General features: G+C 31.0%; 1 protein-coding gene across 1 annotated transcript in view; it reads left to right on the plus strand.

Annotated features, from left to right (window-relative positions):
* The first annotated feature begins 4,866 nt into the window (after positions 1-4,866).
* The window catches only part of LOC117105897 (adhesion G protein-coupled receptor E3-like), a 19,681-nt gene continuing 12,047 nt past the window's right edge, over positions 4,867-12,500 (plus strand). Inside the window, exons 1-3 of the mRNA XM_033247200.1 lie at positions 4,867-4,981; positions 9,804-10,058; positions 12,203-12,319. Coding sequence (XP_033103091.1) covers positions 4,912-4,981; positions 9,804-10,058; positions 12,203-12,319 — 442 coding nt within the window. The 5' untranslated portion in view covers positions 4,867-4,911. The remainder of the gene's footprint in view (positions 4,982-9,803; positions 10,059-12,202; positions 12,320-12,500) is intronic.

The raw sequence follows: 12,500 nt of genomic DNA on the forward strand, positions 1-12,500 counted from the left end.
TACAGGGTGTGAAAATCCATTTATCTTACCTGAAAGCCAAAGGTCGAGATGCCACATATGAAGACGAAAAGGAAACTTGGGAAGACCATATCATAGAGTTAACTGACCATATGCAAATTGTAAACCAAAAAGTGACTAATGCTTTTAGAACTCAGAGCCAAACCGATTTAAGTAACAAGTTGGCTTCGTTAAGTGGCAAGAGTAACAGTGTTTTTGCTGACACATTCTATGCATTTCTCACTGAAAAATATAATTGGAGGGATTGGAACATTGTTGTTTATAACCCAATCGCCGGACCAGACAATCATCGATTCAGACAGTGCAATGGTGGACACAATTACCGAAAGCATGGCAGAAATGTCGTTATGGCAAGCGTTGAGAAAAGCAAAAAAACCATTGATCGAGAATTGGTCTGGAGTGTGTTCACAAATGCCAAAACCTATTATAATGGTCTTAGTATTTCTCCAGGTGAATTTTTGAGAGTAAAGATACCAGCTAGAAATGTTTTTAATTCACTGCCGACTGAATTTACGAAAGGGTGCAGCCTTTATGCGTCAGTAAGCGTCATAGATAAATACGCAGATATTGAATACCGGGCCATATCTAGGCGCATTGCTTACAAAACTAATGAACTATTCAAGCTTCATGCGTTTGGTTAAATAAGTGACAGACTAGCTTCTGTTAATGCTTTTATTCACATAAAGTGTTTGTGCTAGTTACGGTTTTTGGTAATTTCTAAGGTAAAACAAATTAATTGACAAACTGTTTGGGAAAGTTTTTAAACTTTCCAAGATGTATATGATTTCAAGGATTATATGTATAATGCACATTTAGCTTCACTTATCTACAAGCATCATTAGCAAACACATATCTTTTGATCGCAAAAATGCTTTATATTAGCTATTTTAAAGTAGTTGAATTTAAGTTTGTGGACTGATATAGGAGTTATATTTAATAGTTATTACTTTTGATTCCTAATATACTTTATATTCAGCTATTCTTAAATACCTGAATTTAAACCTGTTGCTACAATGATAGTCTATACCTGCTATATTTGAAAGCCGATATTTCTTATTCGATATACGCTTCATATCATTCAGCTATTTTTAAATTTCTGATCATAAGTATATTATATACACTGATATAGCTTTCATATGCGATAGTTGATATTTTGGGTTTTGAATGCTTTATTTCTGGTAGGCCTATATCAAAACATGCAAGTATACTAATATGAGAAATACCTTCCATTAACTGCGGAGGCACACTGATTTAGCTGTGATTTTTTATTTTTACACGAAAGGCCGTCGAATGAGTGCAACATTACAAAGATAGAAGCTGACAGATTTAGTTATGTAGCTGATATGTTTCTGCAAGTTAAGAGATTCATCCAGTTTGACCATTCAAAGCGAAATAAAACACAGTATCAAGGGTCACTGAACTGTAGTAATAATAAGATAAATTTATGCCATCTTTCTTATATAGTTATTATTATTGACATTTATAAAATACTGACTGAAATCTGACGAAAGATAAAAAATGCAGTTATACGATTCGTCAGGTTTTGGTTCATTGCTTGCTAATAAAGGCCTACACAGAATGTCGGTACCATTATTTTTTAGTTATTATTATATAATTATTCAATTCACTATATAGGACGGTAAGGTGTTATTAATGAGACGAAACAACAACGTATAGAAATAAAGCCTACACACATTGTGAAGCGCACGTCTGGACGAAAGCAAACAGAACACGTAAAATCCTGCGGTAGATTTACACTTGTACTATATATACACAACTCTTAAAGGCTCTTCATCGGATTATTCTTTGGTGTAGATCACGGTTAAGAATAGTCTGTAAACCTAGGCATAGAGAAAACGACTGATTACGATCCAAAAAAAGTAAAAAAATTGTAAACAGTCAGCAGCAAAACACAGAGTCAGCAGTGCAAAACACAAAGTCAGCAGTGCAAACACGGAGTCCGCATTGCAAAACACAGAGTCAGTAGTGCGAAACACAAAGTCAGCAGTGCAAAACTCATAGTCTACATTGCAAAACACAGAGTCTGCATTGCAAAAATCAGAGTCAGCAGTGCAAAACACACAGTCAGCAGTGCAAAACACACAGTCAGCAGTGCAAAACTCAGAGTTAGCAGTGCAAAATCAGAGTCAGCAGTGCAGAACACAGAGTGAGCAGTGTAAAACTCAGAGTCAACAGTGGAAAACTCAAGCGGCAGTACAAAATTCAAGTAGCAGTGCAAAACTCAAAATGCCCTCTATTTTGAATGAAATTTCAGAGCTTTTTTGGCCGTGTACTTACAGACGGTGTCAAGTAACTGTATTTGAAAATGGATGAAATGTTGCGAACATTTTATTATATCTGCATAAACCTCAATAGTAACATAATAAACTAATTTAATTTAAATTATTTAAATAATTAATTTAACAAATAATTTATTGATAATTTATATTATTTTAATATAATAAAAATCTTATCTAATTTCTAAATAATTATTAGAATATAATTGATTTAATAATTTTTTCATTAACGATTACATAAATAATAAATAAATAATTGAATAATAATATAAAACAATAACTTATTTAATAAAATTATTAATTTAATTAATAAGTTTACTGAATAGTTATTAAATAAAATAACTTATTTAATTTTTGAATAATTTATTTATTAAATAGTAAAACATTTTAAATAACTATTCAATTTTTATCAACCAACTATAATTATAACTATAATTATTTATATAGTTTGATTATATTTAATATAATATTAAAAAAGTATTCAAAAGTTAAAAACATTAGGCTATCTTACAGATATGAAGCAATTGATAAAATCAAAACTTAATCTGAATGGAACAAGAACTACCTGTCTCTTATACACATCTAGATGTGTATAAGAGACAGATTTCTGGTAGGCATATATACTCTTTACTGGATAAATTGACAATATTATCACACAAACATTGCAGGGAATATAACGTCGACTTACGATTTGAGGAACAAGAACTTATATACTCCAATAATTATTTCAATTTAAACGAGAAAGTTTTAATTGAACACAACGTACGAAGCAGGCTGGCATACCCCCAGATACTTTCCCCCGGTATTTTTTCCCAAAACAATCCCCCCGGACTTTCCCCCACCTACTTTACACCATGCATTACATAAAAAAGAAGAATTCAAATACAAGGAATACATCAAGATTTATCACTCTTTTATATTAAATCTTTATTTAATCAATTGCACAATTAACAACAATATTTACATGGAAACTATTTACACAAATGTAGGCAGAAAAGTATCTAAATAATATAAGAAATTAATTACCGTACAAAGTAAAACATTACAAAACTCAAATTTCTACATAATAATGTTAGTAGTATTTAGTTCCTTATAACTTTCTATATTCATATACATATATATCTATATCTATATATATATATACATATATATATATATATATATATATATATATATATATATTATTATTATTATTTTTTTTTTATTATTATTCAATCCTGTAAATGGTGACCTTGGTCACTGTTGGACTTCGATGAAATAAAATAAAAAATGATGGATGAGCATGATTAGTATAATGAACATTGATGATGTTAACAATGATTGGTGAGGATGGTGATGAGGGTGAAGATGATGGATGAGGATCAATGCCATGGCCAGGATTTTCAAACAGTGCGGGACAGTATCAGAGTGGACCCACTTATACGTGTAAATTAAAACAATGCGGACCCATTTTACCCAAAAATATGAATATCTGGACCCATTTTCTTATATTTTACCCATTTTAAGCTAAATATGAGAATTCTGGACCCATTTTTCAAAAAGTGGACCCATTTTATGCATAAAATTACATAATTTGGACCCATTTTTTAAAATGTGGACCCCTTAGAAAAATGGTGTGGGACTGTTCTAACTGTCCCAATAGCTGGCTATGGCATTGATGATAATAAGATGATGATGGATAATGATGAATATGATGATGAGGATGATTATGAAGAAAAGGATCAAGGATTAGGAGGATGAATATTATGAGGATGATAATAACGACGATAGATGATTGATGAGAATGGTGATGAAGATGAGGACGATGTCGATAGATGATATATGGATCAGTATGATGTGGTGATGATGATGGTGGTGATGATTACAATGATCGATGACAGTAAGGATGATTATGACGATGGTGATGATGACAACAATGAGAATGATGATGACGATGACGAATAGGATGAGGATGATGATGACGGATGATGATAATTCTGTAATGATATCAATAGTGGTAATAATAGTATTAAAAATAATATTATTATATAACAGTACTAACAATGTAATTCATTTTAATAATAAAATAGAATTTTGAAATAACAAGAATACAATACAGTAATAATATAATATATAGTAATATTATTAATAATGATTGTAATACGTTATTAGTAAATGTGTCGCCGTACGATTTTACTCCACAATATTCCGTCAAAAACTATTAGAGAAAAACATTTATTGTTCAAATAAATACTACTTTTTTGCAAAATTAATTAGTCGCCGTCTGTTCAAATTATAATCATAATATTTAATTTGTATGTAAATTATTTTTAAAAGAGCTTTGAAACGATCCTTCATGCTGAAGGCGTTATGCAATTATAAAACCATTACCATTATATCAGTTAATGAATTGATAAAAACGTCCTCTTGCTGTAAGAAATAATGAGTAAGAAGGTTGACGTCTTACTGAGCTAACACTCCATCAGTATATTTAGTACAGGGAGTAAACATGTTTTAACTACATTTACTGCAGAGGATCGTAAATCTACGATCGTGAAGCGTAATCATTTACTGTATTGCGTACACTTGTTGGGACAGCATTCTGAGTGATGTCATCATGGGAATGGTGGTGAGGAAATATATATGTCTAATTGCTATATATTCTGTTATATATCACGTTTGCCTTGGTAAGTTATTGTTACACTTTCATTCTTAATTGTTCACCCAAATGTACGTAAGCCTATTTGTTTCTTTATCGAATTCAGTAAATACTCGTTATCATCTAGTTATTAATATTAGAAATTTGTATATTGTATTGTTGATAATCGGAATCGACTGACCAAGCGGTACAGAAAGATATGTGGGTCATGGAATACCATTCAGAGAAATGCATGTTGATAAACTTATCTAATAAACGACAGTAAAAGGTAATAACATATTTCCTACATGACCATCATATGAAACAGGTTCAAATATCAGAATCAAAAATTAAATACATTGGCATTAAAATTTTTAAATGTGTGAAATAAGTCCGACTGGATCCCATGTATATATAAGGGTACTACTGAAAAAGGGGCAGAAAAGAGCTGTGAGATGTGTAAGGCGAAAATTGAGTGTCAGTTGCCTGCTGGGTCACTCAAGTCTTCTACACTTTAATTAGGAAGACAAAATCAGAGGCTCAAAACAACTAGAGAAGTTCCACTACAATCTCATACTGTAAACGCATCATTTGCACCATATCTAAGACATAAGAATAATCATCGATATTTCAAATCGCATCACAAAGCAAACTATCGTAATATGGCTTTTCTACCCCACACTGTCGAGAAACAACTTGTCTGTATATGTAACTGCTATCAATGCTGACGCCTTCGAGTCCGATCCGCTATACCAGTGGTTCTCAAGCTTTTTGCATTCGTGAACACCTTGGGAGACGTTAAAAGCCTTTACTCATTGCCGATATTCAAACAATAAGATTATAAATTCGCTACAAAATTACAACATTAACAGTGGCGAATCCTGGATTTCGAAATAGCGGGTTGGACGAGAAAGTAAATTCTTAGTTAATTAGTATTATTAAATTAAAATTTAATAAAAAACAGAAAATCATTTTTACTGATAGAGATTAGGTCACCTCGGCCACACTAGGGTCGGGGCTGAGGTACGGAATTTGTTGTGTCTATTGCTCTTCTAAATGGCCGAAAATGGCATTGTCTGACTCAAAATATAATTTTCTTTTATCCCCCATCTATCTTTAATTTTGTAAAATTTAGAATGATGTTAAATTTCTGCAATTGTATTATTGATCGAAGATTATTCGCCACAAAAGTACAACATTTAAGAGTGGCAGATCCTGGAATTCGAAATAGAGGTGTGTCAGAAATGAATTTTACAGACAATGGGTCGATACCACATCAGCCCCGAAATGCTGGGGACTGTGGTACAACATTTTTATGTCTATGGTACTTCTAGATGGCCGGAGCACTGTAACATTGAAAATTTGAATGAAAATTTCTTTTATCCCCTATTTATATTTGTTTAATTCAATATTCAGGTAAAAGCAATACAAGACAAAACATACAAAGGAGGTGTTCATTACCCGAGGATTGCCAAAAGTACAAGCAAGCACTATCAAGTGCCCCTCCTATACTAACTATAAAAATATACATAAACAATATAAAAAATTCTAATAGATCAGCAATGAAATATTGGAATTATAATTATTATAATGGCCAGTTAAAACACTTTACAATGAACGAATTTTATGCCAATGTCAAAGGTACTTCATTATTGAAAAGGCACCTAATGATTGGCAGTAAGGTGTTAACTAAGACAAGAAAAATAACAGAAACTTTAAGAATTTGTCTAAAAATTTTGCGGACGACCAAATATTTTGCGGACGACCAAATATTTTGCGGACCCCTGTGAACCTCAGGCTTGGAACCACTGCGGTAGACTACTAATGCCCCTTATAACAAACACAATCAAGATGTGCAAGGTCTTGTCACATACAATATCAAAACAGTTGCAGAATGTTCAAAAATTTGAAGAAGATAATAAATTTAGAATAACACATTAGTCGTATACGACTGGTCGTTCTTTGTTAAACCAAGCCTACCTGCGCAGTAGTGAAATCCTACTTACAAATACGACTAGACGAACAGAAAAATTGAAAAAATAGGCCTACTCAACTAAACAAAATGGCTGCGTAGTTACCGCGACTTACGCTAATGTAATCAATGTTGCTTTGCTTGTGGTAGTGAAGTCTACCGTAAACAATGTTCATGTAGTTTTTGAAATCTATTAGCCTACAAGTATTTTTTGATTTTATGAAAACCTATATATATATATATATATATATATATATATATATATATAATCATTTTTTCCTGAAATTTACTCTAAATTGTATTTACACAGTTTGTGCTAAACTGACGAATCGGCCATGTTTTTCTTTCTTTTGGTTACGTGAACTTATTGCAAATTAACGCACTATGGTTTACGTTAATTTCCGTTGTCATCAACGAAGTCAATACGAACCAACCGAATGCAAATAACAAAATGAACCAGTCGGATAAGGTCAATGTGTATTGTGTAATGCACAATGAAAAATAATAAATCACATGAAAGTAACTTTCATTTTTTTTATTCAATTTATTCAACATAAACCCCCAGGCTGGGGAAGGTAAAAATATATAAAATACAATAAAACTTCACAATACAAAATAAATCAAAAGAAACTCGCATCCATTATACAAAAACCAAAGGTACGGAAATTTAAAATGCTCTTGTTAAATTAATGATTGTATGAATTTCATTATTGTATAAGCAATTCTTTATACTGTCACAGATTCCATGGTTTACGCAATTGTGACTTTTTATATCAGCCTTTAAACGTCCTTGTATACATTATTAAATATAACAGAAACAAAGGACACGTTTCTATCGATATTAACCTTGATTCTGTCAATGAGAGTACTCTTATACGACATATTATTCTTTGCTTCACAATTAAGAAGATGGCAATAAAATACTCTAGAGTTAGAATCATTAACAAGCAGTTGTGACAGGAGATCAATTTGATTAGACAAAATAATATCTTTGATTTTAGGTAGATTTAGAGCATGCAGCAATGGTGATCTACAATACTTAGGCATACCCAAAGCCGTCTTGAATAATTTACTTTGCATTTTATCCAAGGATATAAAGTTAGGTGAATTTATACATTGAGAGCCATACACAAGAATTGGAACTAAGACACTATTCCATACACGAAGCTTAACTTCGATACTCGATCCATGTTTACGTATATATAAGAAGCATATATAAAAAGCTTTTTGACATTTACGCACACGTTCGTCAGTGTGTGGCTTGCTTTTTAAGTTACTATGTAGTGTTACCCTAAGATAAGTAACAGAATTTTAAATGTTCAATGAATAGTAATTTAGGGTCCATTCTGGTTTTTTGGTACGTGACGTTTTCGTGGGATTAAAACGAAGACCATGAGATACAATGTAATCATTGGCATAAGCAATAAGATTCTGAAGCCCGGTCATCGTTAAGCTAGTTAATAGCAAGTCATCTGCGTAGCTGAATACATTAAATTTAGCTTTGGCGACAATGATGCCACAATCCATATTTTGGAGACCTGTTACAAGATCTTTGTAAAAAACATTAAAGATAAATGGCGATGATAGGCCACCTTGCCTTGTGCCTTTACGGATTGCAAAGTTTCTACCGGTTTTGTTATTCCACTTAACGCTAACAGAAATGTTATGTTTATATGAAGAAACAATTCAATTAGTGATAATTAATTATGGCGGTAATACATTTTTGAGAAAAACTACTGTCCCTATTGATTTAATAATAATAATAATAATAATAATAATAATAATATAATGAACATTTATATAGCACCAATTCCAAAATTTAATAAAGGCGCAGGAGAAAACAAACTCAGTAACATTTCTCAAAAAGGTGAAACTTTAAGTTCTTAATTTGAACCTAAGACTTTTCGATTGCCGTTTGCATAGAGGATTGTGTAATGCACAATGAATAATAATAAATCACATGAAAGTTACTTTTATATGAAGAAACACACTTCAACTAGTAATAAATAAATATTTCGATTGCCGTTCGCATAGAGTAATATAATTAATTGCGTATATATACATATATATATATATATATATATATATATATATATACATACATATATATACATACATATGGCACTGCGGCAGTGCCGATAGCCTCAGCCCCTGTCTCTTATACACATCTAGATGTGTATAAGAGACAGATATATATATTATATATGTATATATATATATATATATAATTGACGTAATTATGTCAATTATAATATTACATACAGGTAAGTACATAAATTTATAAAATTACAAAATGGTCAAATGATAAGATATTTTCCCTTTTTTAGGGTATAGGCCTATTTGGTGTATATGAAGAAAGGTGTCAAATAACAAACTGACATGATTACTTGTATTTCTTTGAAAAAATTATGTATTCCTTATATGGCAAGTTTAATGTAAACAGTTTTCACATGTTAATACTGGTGTCCTCAATATCGTTTGTATACCGTATTTGAAATGGTTTTTAAAATGGATGTATTATTTTGAATAAAAACAAATAATGACAAATAACAAGAAAAAAAAGAATTAAGATGGATGGGAGATTAAAGATGAAGAGACTAGCAGTAAGAGATGATGAGAAGAATACTGAGAGGCTTGGTGAGCTTATTATTTATCTTTCCTCCTTTGTGTGGATTTAGGTCATCATTTAGTAAGTTAAGTAGTCTTATTTATTTTATATGTTTATCTAAGGTTTAATTATTTAAACTTGTCAATTTCTAGGTAGTACGTATCTAACAATTTTTTGTTTATAATTCTTTTATTTATTTCATGTTTTTTTTTTTTATTGTATGGATGCACTATCCATTCTGATGTATGTCATTCATTCAAAAGTGTAATTCCGAATAAATAAATATTACAGATTTTGCAACTGCTACTTCCAAGATCTTAATGTTTGGAGATATTGAATTCTATTTTGATGACACATACATGAAATTTAATGAACTAAAAACTCACTGTGGTAGTAAAGGTTACGTGATGGCTTACATCGAAAATGTCGAACAAAATAACTTCATAGCCGCAAACTTGATGAATCAAGATCCAATAATATTAGGTATCAGGAGACAGAACGGAGTGTGGATATGGGATGCAAACAGACAACCGGCTGATTTCACAGGTAAAAATAGTGCCGCTTTTTGTTCAGAGAATAATATTAGGATATATTATCGTTGAAAATTCTGGAGAGAAAACTTTTTAAAAAATTTCAAACAAACATATTTATTTTTTGTATTATAGACTAATCATTTATGAAGAAAACCCAAAAATACTCTCATATTGCTCCACCATAAATAACAATTCTGTAACAGAGAACTGAGGTACGACCGATAACAAAAACCAGGAACCGTTAGAACTGGTCAACAAAAATAAAGTGAATATGATAAGATGATTCATAATAGGCCTATTATTTAAAAAATTTAAACAAATAGCAATGTTATAGCATTATAATATATCTGTGTATAGGCCCCTGGTTCTTAATAGGCGGCCGCGGGTCAAATTTGGCCCGAGGGTCCATTTAGGCTGGCCCGCGCTAAATCAAATTATATAATTAATGTTTGTTAATCATTATAATAAAAAATGAATAATAATCTGATGAATATTTTTGAAATAAAGTGAAAACCAAAATGGAAACCCTGAGTAATATTCCTCGAGGAGGGTTTGAAGGCGGTGAGTGCGTTATAAGCCCGAAGATAAAAATTGATTGCTAGACACTGTTTTTCTCTGGTCCTATTCTTGCTGTGAAGTACCGTTTCGTGTTGATAACTGTGTATACAATGACGACGATAGAATGTTGGTTGAAGAAGCTAGCCATCACCATCTTAACTATGTTTAGTAGTACATACACATGTGAAAGCGGCTTTTCAAATATGACTTAAAAAATCAAAAACAAATATAGAAGTCGACTTATTAATGAGCATCTCCAGAACTTGATGCGGAGATCTTTGACAGCCCTGACACCGGATTTTACTGCAATTGCTAAGGTCTCCATTAGTCATTTACCTCACTGATATTGATTGTTTTTAAAAACATAGCTAATCATTTACATATCTGCTTTAGCCTTATTTTGTATTGCTATGGTTATGGACTGTCTTTGCTTGTTCCCATTAAAACAGGATGTTTTATTTTTGTTGGACTTTCACTAAAACAAGATTAGTGATGATTTAAGCAAGCAATAATAGTTTGTTTGTGTTTGTATATTTTACGTAATAATTAAAAATAATTTGTTATGATTTTATTTTTATTTTTTATTTATTTTATTTATTTTATTTTGTTCAAAATATTCCGCTTTAATCTTTAAAATCTTTGTAATCATATAACTGAACTAACATTTGTTATGCATAGGCAAACTTTCGTTTATATTGCCTCAGATAGGCGTACATTCAATTTAGCCTGCGAGATCTTCTCTAAAAAAAATTGGCCCGCCAAAGAAATTAATTAAGAACCAGGGGTATAAGCCAACCTGTTCAATTAAATTTGCCTCTTCGTAAGAAAGGTATACAATACACATATTTTTTTGGAACATTCTCATTTTGTATTTTACAATTTGTACATATTTAATGCAAGGATAAAAGAAGACATTATTCATCCCATTACAGGGAAAGGGTATGGCTGAAAATAACAATGTTAATATAACCAGGAACAGTGAAATAAGTAATTTCACTGTTTCCTGATATAGCCTAACAAAATGCATTAGTCAACTAACTGATAATAATAATAATAATAATAATAATAATAATAATAATAATAATAATAATAATAATAATAATAATAATAATAATTGCGTTTTAGTAGTTAGCATAAATTAGTTCCTGTTTTCTATGACGTATTTTATATTGCATATACATTTTGCATTATTTGTGAACTGAACTAAATTGAACTTGCTTGAAAATTTGAAGAAAAAATATTTTCCTGAACTTAACAGAAATACAAATTATATCGTTCAAATTATTTACAGACCCCCTCAATTGTGTATACTGTAGGTCAGTAATAAATTAACGTATTCTCAAAGCAAAAGTTTGTAGATCAGTGAAAGCTTAGAAGTTAACTCATTTTAGATTCCTGTAGTCAAGAGGTAGCTCGTTAAATTAAGTTCATTAGATAATGACAAGAATGTTAATAGGCTAATATTAAAGAATTTATTTTAGCAAATCTTGACTTGTCGATTAAATTATAACCTGAAGTAACCGTTCGTTCCAGATTTACCCTTAGGATACCAATAAGAAGGCCTATAATATGATGCAATTTCTTTTATTGTGTTTTTAGCTTGGAAGGATGGTCAAATTCCCGTCAGTGGCAACAACGATTATGCGTATTTAGAAAAAGAGGCCCACTGGATATCATCGGATATAGATACAGAGAAATATACCTGCTGCAGAAAAAGTACAGTAGCGTCTAATTAATTAATTTATTTTGACAATTTATTCATTGACTAGTTTAATTGATCAAATAATTAAATTGATTAATTAATATTTGCAAAAAAGGCCCACTGGATACCAATGAATAGAAATACAATGAAAAAGACCTTCTGCAGAAGAAGTATAGTAACTTCTTTCTAATAATT

Source organism: Anneissia japonica, unplaced genomic scaffold, assembly GCF_011630105.1.
Source record: "Anneissia japonica isolate Jap-2015-1 unplaced genomic scaffold, ASM1163010v1 scaffold287627_len141763_cov191, whole genome shotgun sequence".
Taxonomy (NCBI): Eukaryota; Metazoa; Echinodermata; class Crinoidea; order Comatulida; family Comatulidae; genus Anneissia; species Anneissia japonica.